The following is a 16,282-nucleotide window of genomic DNA, read 5'->3' as shown; positions in this document are numbered from 1 at the left end:
TCCTGATTGGAGAGCTATGGCAGGCAAATCCTTTAGATGTTAAAGTAAAAGGAAAATAGCTATGCCTACCTATATTCTTGTCAGGAAGGGCTAGTATTCTTGCTCAAGATTATCTAGAAGAAGTAAGAGAAACTCCATGGTTCAGTGAAATCTCAATTGATAGTCATGAATAGCAAAGACCTATAATAAAGCAAGGGTGAATGGAGACATTGAGGGACTGGCTGGGACAAATTCCCAAAGGGACTAAATGCTATATGGTTTGAAACAAACCTAGTGGGAAAAGCATGGTGACATCACAAGAATTAATATTACCTCCATGTATGCTCCAAATGTGGATTCCATACACACGTGTCCTTTACTTCACTACACAATGTGTATTATGTTCTCTAAGTTTATTTATTCTGGTCATTGATAGTGCATGTATTTGTAGGAAAATGTGTATACAGGTTTATTGGGGGGAATATTTCAAGGCCACTGTTCTTAATTATTTCATTAAATGCTTTTGCTTTAAATTAATTGTATCCTTTAACTGACTAGTAAAAAGAAGCACATCAGTAGGGGCTCATGAGATAGTTTTTGAGTTGGATGTGGAGTTACAGAATACTTAAAATCTGAGGCAATCTTGTTTCAGGGATATCGTGCTATAAGGAAAAGGTTGCTGGATTTGCACAGTGTGACAATTTGGAGTCTGCCACTTATTCCCTGTTGATCTTGATGCCTGTTACCTTTCTGGATTCCAGTTTCCTCATCTATAAAACAATCACACTGTACTGAAGGACTAAAAGATAACTAAAGTTTCTTATAGTTCTAAATCAATGATCAGACGACCTAGCATGTTAATTGGAATGTTTTTGCAGGTGTTACAAATGATTTCCCTAACTGGAAATTGAATCTAATTTTCAGAGATGGTATGAAACAATATCATTTAACAAGGTATCACACTTTGAATCCCACTGGGTTATTCACCCATTCATAATACAAAGAAAAATTTGAAACATGACTTAGAGAAAGCCATTTTTTTTGTTTTGACTTTAAATGCTTTTCTTTTTCTTATGCTCTTGTTCTGGTATCTGAATGGAAATTGTTCTGGTCTGGGAAGTTTAAGTGTGTTGCTGGAACAAAATGAGACGCTTGTAGGTCATTCAACACTAAACAAAAAGAGATTTATTTAGCTATAGTAGAAAAAGGATATTCAATAAGGAGAAATATTGAGGACCTCTTGAATTATGGCAGCCAAAGTTCCTTTATCCATGATGATCCTCTAGCCAAATCTCAGAGAGAAGGAATGCTTTCCCTTTCTACTTCCTCCTCCTCTCCTCCTCCTCCTCCTCCTCTTTTTCTCTCTTTTCCTCCCCTCTTCCTCCTCCTACTTTTTTTCTCCTCCTCCTTGTCTTTCTCTTTCCTCTCCTCCTTCTCCATCTCCTCCTCCTTTCTTCTCCAACTCTTCACTTTACTCTTTCTTTTCCACCTCCATCTCCTTCTCTTTGTTATATCCCTCTTCCCTATTCTACATTTCCTGCTCCTTTTCCCCTCCTCTTTATCTTTCTTTTCCAACAACTTTTCCCTCTCATCTTTTTCTCTCCTCCTCCTTCTTGTTTTATTTTTTCTCTCCTTCTTTTCCTCCTCTCCCTCATCCACCACCTTCTCCTTCTTTACTGCTTCTCCATCTCCTCCTTCTTTTCCTCTTTCTACTTTTCCTTATCTTTTTCATCTATCATCTTATTCTCCTCCTCTGCCTCTTCTCTTCCTTTTCTTCTTCCTCCTTTACCCCTTTTCTCAGATGATAAAGAAATGACATCAATAATCTGAGCTCCTAATCAACCAAAGCTTGTGAAATGTCTCAATACCTTTTTTTATTTAATTAATTTATTTGTTTTTCTTTTGTTTGTTTGTTTGCTTGTTTGTTTTTTGTTTTGCTGATTGGGGAGGGGTTGAATGACTTGTCCAGGATCACACAGCTAGGAAGCATAAAGTGTCTGAGATCAGATTTGAACTCAGGTCCTCCTGACTTCAGGGTTGGTGCTCTATCCACTGTACCACCTAGCTGCCCCCTCAATACCTTTTAAGGAAAAATTAGCTTAATCTGTATGGAATGGGATGGGTAGATAATATACCTAACAAAAATAAAACAAAATTTACACTTCTATTAAATTATACTTATATCATATTATATGTTCATATAATATAATATAATATAATATTATACAGTATATTTATATTATATTAAAGAAGCATCCATCCCTCCAGGGTTAGATGGAATTTGGAGAAGCAGTATACTAGAGGGGAAAAAATGGTGGACCTAACAGTTAAAAGACCTAGAGTTGGTTCAAAACTCAACTCTGACATTTAAGTCATGTGATTATAGGTAAATGATTTCTCTTCTTTAAATCTCAGTTTTTCTCATTTATAAGTCAAAGATAGTGATACTTGCACTATTTACCTGACAGGTTTGATATGAAGGGAACAAATAAATATATATTATAAACCTTAAAGTGTTATATAAAAGTAAGTTATTTTCTAGTGTTTCGTTTTCATTTCTGAATATCATATTTGAAGAAAGACTTTGTTAAACTGGAGAACATACACAAGATAGCATCTAGGATAGGAAGGGGGCTGGAAATTATGGCATTATGAGGATCTGCAGAATGTTCTTGGGATGTTTAACTTGGAGAAAAGAAGTCTAAGGAAGGATATGATAGCTATTTTCAAATATTCAAGCGGTCACCATATTCAACTTTGTTCTAGAGAGCCATGGATAAAAATTGTTGGGAGTTAGGTTGGTTTTTAACTCCATAAATAAAAATTTTTCTCATAATTGATTGTTGGCAGTCATTTTAGACATGTCTGATTCTTCATGATTCCATTTGGTGTTTTCTTGGCAAAAATACTGGAGCAATCTCCCATTTTCTTCCCCTGTTTTTACAGATGAGGAAACAGAGACAAATAGGGATAAGTAACTTGTCCAAGGGTCACACAGCTAATAAGTGGCTGAGGGCAGATTTGAACTCAGGACATTGTCTTCCTGACTCCAGGCCTAGTGCTCTGTGCAGTAGGGTGCTACCTAGCTGACCCCTCTTTCCTGATCAGGTGTTCCTGACTCCAAGTCTAGTATTCTGTCCACTGTACCACCTGGCTTCTCTAACAAGTGGAGCAGGCTCTAGGTAGAAAGCTCTCCATAATGCTTGGGCAATTCCACCTCACTAAAGGTCTTCCAGCAGAGGCAGATGAACACCTGCTGGTACCATGGCAAAGGGATCTCTGTTTAGACATGAGCATATGGGCTATGCAAAAATAAGTCATAAGGGTGGATTTGGCCTGAGGGTCATAGTTTGCTGATTCCCGTAGGATCACAGTATACTTTTTAGCATATTAAGACTTCATCCTGAGCTTTGTAGTTTTTTTCCCCTTCTGTGTAATGCTCTTATTTAGTAGAATGCAAACTTCTAGAGGGCAGAAAATGTTTCATTTTTGTTTTAATATCTCCAGTTTCTAAAGTTTATCTTGTATATAGTAGGTGCCTTAAAAATTTGTTGAATTCAATGAGGTGATTCAAGGCAATTCCAATGGACTTGTGATGGAAAGTGTCATCCATATCTCAAGAGAGAAAGATGGAGAATGATGGATCAAAGCTTAGTATTTTCACCTTTGTTGTTGTTGGTTTTTTTTTCTTTTCTCATGCTTTTTCCCCTTTTGATAAGATTTTATTTTTTACACAACATGACAAATATGGAAACATGTTTAGGAGAATTGTATATGTTAATGTATAACGGATTGCTTGCTGTGTTGGAGAGTGGGGAGAAGAGAAGAAAAATTTGGAACACAAGGTTTTGCAAAGGTAAATGGTGGACATTTTTATCTTTTGCACATTATCTTTGCACATATTTGGAAAAATAAAATACTATTAAAATAAAAAAAGTTTATTGAATTAAACTGAGTCAGGATAAAAATCTTCTTTCTAATTCTAAATTCAATGATCTAGTCTGTTTAGGCAAACTTTTTCAGGATGGAATCCTTAATTACCATGATCTACAATCCTTCAGATGGGAGGTTCAGAGGTAAAGGTATTGATTCTTGAGTCAACAGACATGGGTTCAAATCCTGCCTTGATGCTTATTACTTGAGTGTGTTGGGGCAAGTCTTTTAGTTTCTTGGACCCTCAACTTCCTCATCTGTAACTGGAGGGATAAAATAGATGGCCTCCAAGTTTCCTTCCAACTGGAGATGGATGTTCTATTTATAATACAAGTTGAATTGGCAATGTAGGGGTCATCTCATGGGCTGAGAGCTCCCCTAGAAATTTCCAGAAATGTAAAGAACTTGGTATTTGCTGAAGACAACAAACTTCCCAGCTGCTGTAGGTCATGTGGTGGTTGAATGCTGAAAGATAAGGGAGTTTTAAAATGATGAAGTGATCCACTCATTGGCTGCTTTGCCAGAGGAGCTAAATGATTCAGTGATCCTTTAAAAATGACTAGGTTTCCCTCTCTTGTTCAGGCTGGAAGTACAGGGCTTACTCATAGGGCTAATTCCACTCTGACTGATCTGTTCCATTTCTGACTTGGGCCAGTTCACTTCCCCTTAGGCAGTCTGTTAACCCCTCAATCCCAGAAGCTCACCACAATGATGACTAACTTAGAGCAGATACATAGTAGCTTTAGCCCAATGCAGCTCAGAACTCCTTTGCCCGAGAGATCCGCCAGTCTTAGACTTCCTCATTAGCAAGGATTTCAGGTATGTGGCTACCACACCATACCTCAAGGGTGCTTTTAAAAGGAGTGACAACTTCCCTATCAATTGTCCTTTAGCTTTCCAGATGCATCTGAAGACTGAGACTTTCAGCATCAAGGTGACACTATTTTGTGATTGCTAGTGTAGGAGTCTCTACCACATGAACTTATACTTGGACTCTGGTTGTCTTTTCTGCTTTGTATGTCCTTTTCTGAGTGGGTGACCAAGCAGAAACCTCAAGGTGAGTCTGTCTAAGATGGTGACCTTGTGAGCTGAGGTCCAGAGATTCATTAGTCCATGGATAGTGGACTAATGGACTGGTGACATACACTGGGGACCTGAGGAATTTCTCCAACAGGGAATCTGATCACCAGCAGGAGGATGACTAGGGGTTGTTTGGACTGTTCAGAAATGAGGTGAAATGTAGCTTTGCTTATTGGATGATCTCCTAAACTACTTAAGGTTCTGATGAGATTTAAGTATCAGACTACCCAAAGATTGTAACAATAAATATAAAAGTACCTAAGATGTAAAGTTATCTAAAATATAGCTCATAAGTGATGATAATTGAATCCTATTTTAAGTTGTCAGTATCTGTTGTGAATGCTCTGTATTTTAGCATTTTTCTTTGTCTCTCTGTCTCTATCTCTCTGCCTCTCCGTCTCTCCCTCCCTCTCTCTCCCTCTCCTTCCCTCCCTCTTCCCCACCTCCTTCCCTCTTTCTCTCTGCCTTTGTCTCTTCCTCCCTCTTCCTTTCCCTCCCTCTCTCTCTCCCTCTCTCCCTTCTCTCTCTCTCTCTCTCTCTCTACTCTCTCTCTTTTTTCTCTCTCTCTCTTTCTCTCCTTCTTCTTCTTCTCTCCCTCCCTCTCCTTCCCTCTCCCTGCCTCCTGCTCCCTCTCTCTGTCCCTCTCTCCCTCCTTCTCTCTCTCTTTTTCTGTCTATCTCTCTCTCTCAGAAATAAATACCTATCTCATACATGATTTACACTGTACATTGAATACCTTTTTTACCATTCCTCTTTGGGGTAGATCTTGACATAAGCCAAAACTTAAAATTTAAGTAAATTGTTCCAAGGCATTCAGCTGAAGGTTTTAATAAGCCAAAAGGTATACAAAAAAGGGTACCAAATGCCCCTTCTTATTAGAAGACAAATTCTGAGAACTGAATTCAGTCTGAATTGATGAGTTCTGTAGCCTCATAGTGGAGAAGGGAAAGAGGCAAGGGATCAGCACTTTGGTCCAGGAAATCCTCACTGTTAGATATAATGCTGCGTGAATAAGAAGTCCAATCTCCTCTGGACCAAACTCTCCTTTTATCCATTGAACTGTCATTTCAACAGTGGCCATTAGGTGTCAGCAGCTTTCAACTTTTCAACCTCCCTCCTTTGCCTTCCCCTCCCCTCCTTCCAGCCAACTGGTCCAAGGATTTAAATTCATAGAATGTCAGAGCTGGAAGGACCTCAGAAATTTTTGAGCCAACCCCCTCATTTAATAGGGAGAGGAAACTGTAACCCAGAGAGAAAAGTTACCTTGCCCAAGACCAAAGAACTCTTTTGTGCGGCCACAATTCTTCCTATCTCCCACCTTCCATTTAGGACGGGGGCTGGATGGTTTAAATCCATGTCCCGTGACTTCCAGCAAGGCAGTTTATGGCTGGTGACATGATATCTTTCCCAAGAAAGTTTTGGTAGGACAGGTTCTATTTTCTACTCTAGGTTGGTTGGATTTACACCCCTCCTCTTCCCCTGCACTCCCCACTCCCATTTTCACTTACTTCTTTCCAGTGCCTTGGCAAGAAACATCTTGAGAAGTCCCCCAAACCAGAAGAAGATCCTGGGGTCAATGATAGGCATGAGGGGAAGAATTTTGTATAAATGCAGGAGGAAGCCCAAGGATTTACATTTTCAATTTTCACCCTTTTTGAGGTGAGTGATGTGCTCTTTCATCACTGGAATGGTGAAAAACCCCGAGGTATCCTGGTCCCAAATTTTTTGGCTTTATTTACTATCAGACCTCCTTTCCTGGGGTGTGAGAAGAGAAGGCATAAAGAGGAGCAACCTACTTCCCAATAAATCATAATCTAATCTCTCTGGATTATAGTTCAGTTCCTGCTCAAGGAAGCAGGGATGCAGGCAAGTGATTCTTCTCCCTCTAGTTGTTAGTGATCCCCTCAAATTATTTTAAATTACATTTTCTGTGGATATCTTGTATCACTACAGTAGCACATAAGCTTCCTGAAGCTGGGAATGATTTTGTTTTGTCTCTGATTTCCCATTGCCTAGGACACTGTCTTGCACATAGTAAGTGTCTAATAAATGCCTGTTGAATTAAAGTGGCTAGGGGAAAGAGGGGCAATAGAGAAGGAAACTAGTTATCTGGCCTCAGATCCTGCAATGTCTCCATGGATCCTCTTTGGGGGAGGGCAGAGACTATTACAGATAATCTCTTTTCTTATATTCTACCTTCTTAGAGGCAGTTAGGTGACTCTGTGGATAAATCTGTTGGCTTTGGATTTAGGAAAACTTGAGTTCATATTTGACCTCAGACACTTAGCAGCTGTGTGGCGCTGGGTAAGTAACCTCAATTTCCTCGACTGAAAAGCTGGGATAATAGCACCTACCTCCCAGGGGCTCTTGAGAGGTTCAAATGCTAACAAAGTATCCGACACATAGTAGGAACTTAATAAATGTTTATTTCCTGCTTTCCTTCTTCTTTAGTGGTGATAAAATGGTGCTGAAAGGTTTTAAAAGGTGAAGGATGGCAATTATAGGTACTACATGTCTAAAATCACTGGCTTGGTGGAGTGAACCATCAGGAAATTAAGTAGCCTGGACAACAGGACTCCTGGTTTTATTTCCTTCTGTGTGGGGGGAGGAGGGTTCACAAAAATTCTTGGTTATTGGGGTAGAGAAGACCATGGAAAAAGACCTCAATGGATTTTGTTTTTTTGGGATTCTTTTTTTTGCCTTATTTTCTTTTTCTCTTCAACCTCTCTCTCTATCTCTGTCTCTCTTTGTCTCTTCTCTGTGTCTGTCTCCTCTCTGTCTGTCTCTTTTCTCTCTTTCTGTCTCTTCTCTGTCTCTGTCTGTCTCTGTCTGTCTCTGTCTCTCTCTCGCTCCCTTTCTCTCCTGACTCCAGGCTCCAAGTTCCATTCAGAACAATTTTTTTGCTGCTTTCAAGCTGTCCCGCTTCCTTCCTCTTCAAGAAAAGGACTTTCAGATGTTGCAGAAAAAGCTGGACAGGCATCCCTCTGGCTTCCTCTAAATAGAGCTCTCTCTCTCTCTCTCTCTCTCTCTCTCTCTCTCTCTCTCTCTCTCTCTCTCTCATTTGGACTCCCCCACCTCTGCGAAGGAGCTGGGGGTGTGGCCAGGGGCCGGTATAAAGTCCGGGGGAGCTGGGCTGGCCAAGCATTGCTACACTGAGTCCCCCTGGTTGACGGCATCGGGCTGAGAATGCTGCTCACAGGCCCTGCTCCCAGGCACTCTCCCGCTCGGCCAGCTTACTAAGTTCCTTGACCGTCTCCTTGGTCAGCAGAACTCTCCTACCTAGGGTTGAACCCCGAAGGACACCTGCCCCAGCCAGCTTCTCTGTGACTTCTGCCGTTGCTGGATCCCCCTACCTCTCCTAACTGTTGCTGGCCCTGCTCCTCACCTGCTCCCCCCTCCCCTAGCCATGTTGCCCCTCTGCTTTGTGGCTGGGCTGTTGCTAGCCGCTGTGCCAGGGCTGTGTCAGGGAGATGAGGCCATCCACTGCCCACCTTGCTCAGAGGAGAAGCTGGCACGCTGCCAGCCTCCAACGGGCTGTGAAGAGCTGGTCCGGGAGCCTGGCTGTGGCTGCTGCGCCACCTGTGCCCTGAGTAAGGGGATGCCCTGTGGCGTGTACACTGCCCGTTGCGGCTCAGGCCTGCGCTGCTACCCACCTCGGGGGGTGGAGAAGCCCCTGCACACGCTGATGCACGGACAAGGGGTCTGCATGGAGCTGGCAGAGATTGAGGCCATCCAGGAGAGTCTGCAGACCACGGGTAAGGAGTCCTCAGCCCCCCGCCCTGTCCTTCTTGCCCTTTGCCCCTCTACCCTCCTCCCCACTTCAGGCCTACTTAGGTTTGGTTTTTTCCAAACCATTGCCTGACGATTAACCTTTTCTCTTCTCTTCGGCTTGAAGTCCCTTAGTTATCCTATCCTCTCGCCCCCACGCTCGGGGGGAGTGAAGAATATTTGGTGGTGGTGTCCAGGCACGGTGTGGGGCAGGCACAAATCAGAACAACTACCAGAAGAACTGGGGCAGGTAGCCTGAGAGAGCCCAGGGCTCTTGTGTCCTCTGCAGGGCAGGCTAGGTGGAGTGGTCTCGCTGCTGGCAGGGAAGGGATTAACCAGCCTCAGGTCTCTCAAGCTTCCCCAGCTTCAGGTCTTTGTAATAAGTCAGAGCCGCTCTGCTCTTTGTCCTGTTGCTTTGAAAGCTGGAGTACGCCAAGGGAACAACTCTGCAGAATCTGGAAGGACAAAGATGGGCAGGAAGACGGGGTGGGCACACATACATGTGTGTGCATTTTGGGGGAGGGAGGAGAAGAGGGAGACGAATAGCAGTAGGAGAAAGGTAAAGAGTTCCAAGATAGTTCCTGATCTAAGACCTTTCTCCTTTGAATCTGGTTAAAGGTAGATTGGTTAAACATAAGTGATCTTATGATCCATGTTTGACAATAAGGTAAAATTCATGGAATTGGAGAAAACTAGATTAAAGAGGCTTTGAGAAATGATAAAAGAATTTCCCTTCCCCAAAGCCCTCAATCCATCTCCCCGAACTCGGAGAGAAGGGTGTCTGGGGTCATTCAGGGGCACTAGGAAAAGAGATTGGCTGTTTGCCCAATCTGGAATCATTCTCCTTCCATGGCACAAAAATGCTATTCTCCCCTTTCCTGGCAGTTGCCATTTGTAGGGGGTTGGATAGGAAAACCCTCTCTTTGAATCCACCTGAAGTTTTGGCTCCCAGATCTGGACAGGGGAAAGTTAATGTGAGGCTATTAACTCTTTTGGTGACTACATACTGGGATCAGAGAACTGAAAAACTGAAAAAGTATGTTTGAGGAGGGGACAATTTCCCCCAACTCTCTCTCTCTCTCTCTCTCTCTCTCTCTCTCTCTCTCTCTCTCTCTCTCTCTCTCTCTCTCTCTCTCTCTCTCTCCCTGTCTCTATTTGTCTCTCTGATCTTTCCCCCCCTCTCTCTTTCTCTGTCTCTCTCTGTCTCTCTCCTTCCTTCCTTCTCTCTCTCTTTTGCTTCCTCTCTTCCCCTCTCTGTCTGTCTGTCTCTCTGTCTCTCCCCCCTTTCTCTCTGTCTCTTTCTCCTCCTCTCTTCCTCTATCTCTGTCTTTCTCTCTCTCTCTGTCTCTCCCTCCTTTTCTCTCTCTCTCTCTCTTCCTCCTCTCTATCTCTGTTTCTGTTTCTCTTTCTCTCTCCCTTTTCCAAGTGCTTGATACTCTTTCATTGTTAAGTCTTAGTTGCAGACGCTGGGGCTTTGGGCCCCTAAGCTTCCTGACCCTAAAGCCCCAGCCTCTTTGCTTCCTCACTACTCTGCAGCTGGTGAGAGCAGGATGCAGGTTGCTGGGGAAAACAGGAAGGAGACAGCCCTTAGGGGTCCTGACCTAGGTCCTGCCTGTCCCATCAACTCACTAGACAGGGAAAGGTGGTGTGTGTGTGTGTGTGTGTGTGTGTGTGTAAGGAGAGAACCAGTTCTGCCTTTCAAACATCTGACCTGGCACCTGGAAGAACCAGGAGAGGTAAATTTGAACGGGAGTGACTCCCTACTCACACTTTATTGATTTTGGAAGTGGCAGGGACCAGACAAGGAGAAGATGCAGCCCTGCTAGGTTGAGGGTACACAGGGTGGTAACCCTAGCTGAAACACCTCCAGCTCTGTGAATGTGGCTGGGTCCCTCTCCCCTTTGTGTTTGTCTGTTTTAAAGGTATAAGTTCTGACTTCAGCTTCAATGGCCAGACTTTGGTGATAGGAGGGTGTCTGTACTGTCTTATCTCTGAGCAGATCTGAACCTTGGAGATGAGAACTATAAAGTAGAAGGTTTGGACACACCAGTGTGACTCTTTCAAGGCTTCTCCTCTCAGGTCAAGCCAACAAGCATTTATTAAGCACCTACTATGTACTAGGCACTGTGCTAAGCACTGAGGATACAGAGAAGCAAAAAAAAATGTAGTCCCTACTCTCAAGGAGCTCATGGGGAGCTAAACAATACACAAACAAGCTGTTACACTGGACAAAGTGGATAGGTTACCTATTTCTCTCTAGCCAGGAAAGGAGTAGAGAATGAATGACCAATCTTCATCCATAGAGGGGAAGATTACCTCCAAGTCCTTTGGATCATTAAAAGAACGGCATACAAATGACACAGAAAATGCCATGTAAACCAACCTTGGAGGCTGGAAGTGTGTAAGTGTGTGTGTGTGTGTGTGTGTGTGTGTATGTGTGCGTGTGTCTGCGTGTAAGTGTGTATGTGCGTGCGTGCTCAGGCATGTGTACACACAGGTGCTCATTAATTCTTTTGGGGACAAGATGGCAGCTGTGTCCCCATGCCCATGGCCCCGTGAGTACCTCGTGTTTTCTGTTCCATGCTCCCTCCCTTGACAGTTCTAAGAGGGAAGGGGAGAAGGTGTCCAATTGGTAAGGTCAGCCAGTGCCCTCCCAGCCCTGCCCTTCACAGGATTGGATGGTTTAGGCTCGAGACTAGGTCCACAGTGGAATGAAAATAACTTGGAACCTTCCAAACACCACCAGCCCCTACGTACTGTCCCCAGACAGAGAGTGCCCAGGAGTTCAGGGCCCTGTTGGATCTCTTCCCAGGAAAAACAAGCAGGGGAGACTCCCCCTTTCCTGCTCAGGTCTGTAGGAACAGCCCTGCTGTCCATGTTTGGCACTAGCTGAGGCTCCCAGCTTACTTTTTGCCCTGGCAGAAGAATCTGTTGGAAGCTTTGTACTCACTTCTTCTCACTGAGTTCTCTCTTTTCTCCCAGCTTTGATGCTCAGGCAGCTTTCTTTACTCAGATTCCCTTCAGACGGGGGTGCAGTTGGGGGTGGGTGGAGGGAGGGGGGCAGGGGATGAGCAGGCAGGTTTGGGGTGCCCTTCCATGTGGAACTACCCCGATCCAGCTCCTCACATCTCTTTCCCCCCTCCCCCAGCCTCCTTTCATCTTGAGATTCTCAGCCTCTCCATCAGAAGGCAGAACACTCCTCCCCTCCCCCTCTGGCCCCCAGCTCCACCCCCCTTCAAGTGGGACAGACAGGTTGTGCATTAACAAAGCAGAGGTTGCCAGAGGTGAGAGGCCATGAAACATCTGCGTAAGAGCTCCGTGAATCTGCTGCCAACAGCAGCACGAGTTATATGTTGACCATCACCTATTGGCACCTTCCAGTGAGGGCATTGGAGGGGCCTAAAGATAAAAGCAAGATAAGGGACTCTTACATTCTAGCCTGAGTCCTCCCAGGATGGAAAAGGGTAAGGGGGTGGGGGTGGAGCAGGAGGAATGTTGGGCTTGGGTTAATTTTTAATCCCATATAGCAAATAGCATCTCCTCAGTACCAGGAACTTAGTCACCTCATGGGAACAGAGCATTCCCAGAAACTTGCTCCCCTTGGGGGAAACACAGACAGTTGTGGGCAAAAGAAGGGGAGGACTGGGTTGTTTTTTGTTTGCTTTTCTCAACTGGCCTATGGATGCCTTGGGCACTAGGAGCTGTCCATTAAAAAAAACAACAGACTCACTGGGGCATGATCTTATAGGACCACAAGTTTAAAACTTAGAGGGGATAGTAGAAGTCATTGAATCCTACCCCTTCCCATTTGACAAATGAGGAAACTGAGGTTCCAACAGTTAAAATGATTCAGACCAAGATCACAAAACTAGGGAATGACAGAACTTGGAATAAGTGCTATTGCCCCTGTGCCATGATTCTCTGCCTCCATTCTCTTACAGTGACTGGAGCTGGAGGAGGGCTGGGGTGACCAAGCTTCCAGGCTGGGACTCAGGCTGTCTAAATTCTTCGATAGACTTCTAAACTCTATGTCACAGTGGCTTCCTGAATGACAGAGACCTTGGACAGTTAGCTTTCCTCCGAGACCCGAGTTTTCTGGCTCCAAGACAAAAAGTGAATGAGGACTGAGGGTTCAGAGCTCCTGATAATGACAACTTGCCCCAATTGGGTACATGATTATGTCTGAAATTCAGAAATGAGTTATAGAGAAGTATCTTATCAGTTTCTGATAGGTCAAGCAAGAGTCCTAAAGGAAGGGAGGGAGAGGATGAAACATGTGTGTGTGTGTGTGTGTGTGTGTATGTATGTATGTATGTGTGTGTGTTGGTGTGTGTGTGTGTGTGTGTGTGTACGCGCGCGCACGTGCCAAGAAATGCTAAGGTAAGAATCTGGGACCTGGGAGACCATCAAGTAAGAAGGAACACTGGTAGAGAGAAGCAAGCATTTGGGGGAACATTAGGGAGGGAACTAGGAGACAATGAAGAAAGGCAAGGAAGCTGTGGGGATCTTGGGGCAGAGGGAAGTGGGTTGGAGGGTTGATAAAGGAAGGGAAGGGTTTGGGAAGATATTAGTGGGGAGAGGTAGGGAATTGTGTAATTTTAGTATCCTTCCAGTCACAAACAAATGATAAACCAAATTCTGTGCTAGTAAACATATGATTAAGAAAAAGAGCATCTCCTCTTTGAGCCCTATATTCAGGGCCCTACTCTCTGAGGTCAATAGTGCTGTCAAATAGGAATGGGTACTCTCTTGGAGCCAAGCTTGAGAGGAAGGGACTAGGCTGATCACTTTGTCCTCTGCTGAGCCCCCTTTCTCAATGACAGGGCTTGGATGCCTGCCCAGGTGCTGAGTGCCCCACCCAGTGTGGTACCCAGTGTGGGTGGTCTTGGCTCCAGCCAGGGGGAAGCAGAGGGAGGAGCAGCCTCTTTTGGCTGGTGATTTTGGCAGTGGTTTGTTGGAGGGAAAGTTTCATTGGCCCAATTTATGAGTCCCCTCCCTTAAGGGGTCTAAAGATGGCTGGAGTGAGGGAAGACAGAGTCAAGAGGATAAAGGGCCTTATGGAGGGATTTGAGGGGAAGAATAAAGTTATGTAGAAAGAAGAGGAAGACCATCGAGCTGCTTCTTGCTACCTCCATCAATCCTGGGCTGGGAGTTATCCATTCAGTTGGATTCAATTTGGGGCCATTTTTCTTCCTAACCTATCAGAGCTGAGACTGTCTTCATCACTTACTGGATGATGGTCTAACTGTTTTAATTCAAGACAAGAAGCTTGGTAAAGTGAAACTATTTGCCTCAGGAATCCCACCCTCCAAACAAGCCTTTCTGAGGGTCAGCTTTGAGGTATCTTGGGTTGTTCTACCTAGAGAGGAGTGATTCTGCCACATGGCAATGGGAAATGTACACTGGAGACTGAGGTGGCAGGCAGTGATGGCACCTTAGTGATAGAGCTGGGTCTGGGCCATTTTGAATTCTGGTCAGTACCTTAGAGAGCTGCCCCTTTGGAGCTTCCAAAAAGCCCAATAAGGGAAAAGAGGTACAGGTAAAGCATGGAAGACAGATGAAGGTTTGATTCCTCGGTTTTAGGAGCAGAAGGATTCCTGTTAGGAGAGGGACTATCAAATATCAACAAAGAGGAAAAGTTAGTCTGCCCCTGAACCTCGGAGGGGAGATGTCATTGACTGTGTTTGTGTTTGTGTGTGTATGTGTGTGTATAGTTAGACATATCATACTGAATTAACCCCAGAATTCTCTCTCTCATTGATGATAACAGAAGCCTTGTCTGTGGGAGAACAGAACTGCCCTCCTTGACTTTTCTGACAAAGGTCATTTAGGCATGAATCATAAATACCCGTTTCTCTTAAAAAAAATAAAAACAAAAAAATCCTAAAACCCCTTAAGCTTTTTTCCCATTATGTGGGACATTCTTTTTTTTGTTGTTGTTTTGTTTTGTTTAAAACAGAATTCTTTATCATATTTGTATGTATGTGTGTATATGTGAGTGTGTGCCCTGAGACCCCTCGGGAAATCAAGTAAAGACCTAGGACTTGTCCTCCTCAGAATAATATTCTTAAATATATAGGACCATAAAGGAAGCCAATTATATTGAAATACAATAATTAAAATATTAAAAAACCCCAAGTTCACAGAACCCAAGTTAAGAATCTCTGGGCCAATATGACCTGGGCATCTCAGGAATACCCTTGAGTGCCATGATCCCTGGATATGTTCTGTAAATCTCCATGGATATTTCTGAGTCCTTCATAGTGTTAGAGGATTTGGTCCTATTCCTTCTCAGCCTTCATCTTTGTAGGTTTTTTATTTTTGTTTTATCTTTATTGGGAGCCTCTTCTTTCTCCCTTTTTCTATTTCCCCTTTTCTTTGGATCTTCGATACTGACCTTAGATAAATGCTGACAAAGAAATCCCTATAGTGAGTGTCTAATAGTTATAAACAACAGCCTCATGGAGCGGGTAGGGGAGGTATTCGTAACTGTATTTGGCAGAAGAAGAAGTTGAGGTCCAAATTGGGGAAGTACCTTCCATCAGTCTCAGAGATAGTAACTGTCAGAATCAAGACTGGAACTGAGTTGGGGCAACTAGATGATATAGTAGATAGAGTACCAGTCCTCAAAAACTTAACTCTTGCTAGCTGTGTGACTTTGGGCAAGTCATTTAACCCCGATTGCCTTGCCAAAAAAACTAAAACAAAACATAAAAAAACCCCTGGAACTGTGTGACCTGCTTCCCAGGTTTAATTTCCTTTCTTCTACACCAGACAGTTTCATAACTCTTTAGAGCCAAGTCAATTGACCTCATCTCCCATTTAAAGGTCTCCTCTTTGAGGAGACACTGTGATTGTATATGAGTAGAAAATGCTATTTTTCATTTTATTTCCAGGTGACAAGGATGTCCAATATTTTATGGGTCTTTTTGTTCACAAGAACAAGAGGGATGATGATTGGGGAACAGTTTGTAATGATTCCTAGACCCCTTTGTTGGGTTGTAAAAGAGAGTCCAGAGCCTTTAAAGCTAGTTTGGAGACTTTCTCCTTAAATATATTACCTTTTACTTAGCCACAAGGAAATTCATTTGCTGCCTTTCTGCCTACTTGTGAGGTCATCCTATGATTCATAGAATCATAAGATTTAGAGCTGGAAGAAACCCTGATCCACATCACTCACCCCCAACTCTCTTTATTTTTACAGATAAAAAAACTGAGGCCCATTGAGTGGAACACTTTGCCTAAGATCATATGGATAGTGAGCAGCAAATTAGGGATCCAAATTCAGATTTTTGGATTCTTTCCCCAGAACAAAAGTTTTATGTCTCTGCAGATTTTGAGAGCTCCCTGTGGACTTTCCTTTCTAGATAATTAGTAAAGAAATGTTAAATAAGATGAGACCAAGGACCAGTTCCTGAGATTACTTCCTTTTGTGTCCAGAAAAATACCCATTTATCCCTATCCTTTGTTCCTATCTCTAAGCCTATTCCTGGACAAAACATTTTCCCCAATCTCATGGTGA

The 16,282-nt window shown here is 43.6% G+C and overlaps 1 protein-coding gene across 4 annotated transcripts in view; it reads left to right on the top strand.

The window, feature by feature from the left end:
- The first annotated feature begins 8,127 nt into the window (after positions 1-8,127).
- The window catches only part of IGFBP4 (insulin like growth factor binding protein 4), a 211,781-nt gene continuing 203,626 nt past the window's right edge, over positions 8,128-16,282 (top strand). For all 4 annotated transcript variants that reach the window (XM_051994552.1, XM_051994551.1, XM_051994550.1 and 1 more), the window contains exon 1: positions 8,128-8,747. In XM_051994552.1, the coding sequence (XP_051850512.1) occupies positions 8,399-8,747 (349 nt within the window). In that variant the 5' untranslated portion in view covers positions 8,128-8,398. The remainder of the gene's footprint in view (positions 8,748-16,282) is intronic.

Source organism: Antechinus flavipes, chromosome 4 (genome assembly GCF_016432865.1).
Source record: "Antechinus flavipes isolate AdamAnt ecotype Samford, QLD, Australia chromosome 4, AdamAnt_v2, whole genome shotgun sequence".
Classification (NCBI taxonomy): domain Eukaryota; kingdom Metazoa; phylum Chordata; class Mammalia; order Dasyuromorphia; family Dasyuridae; genus Antechinus; species Antechinus flavipes.
The sequence above is the reverse complement of the archived record's forward strand: the minus strand, read 5'-3'. Positions and strand labels throughout refer to the sequence as shown.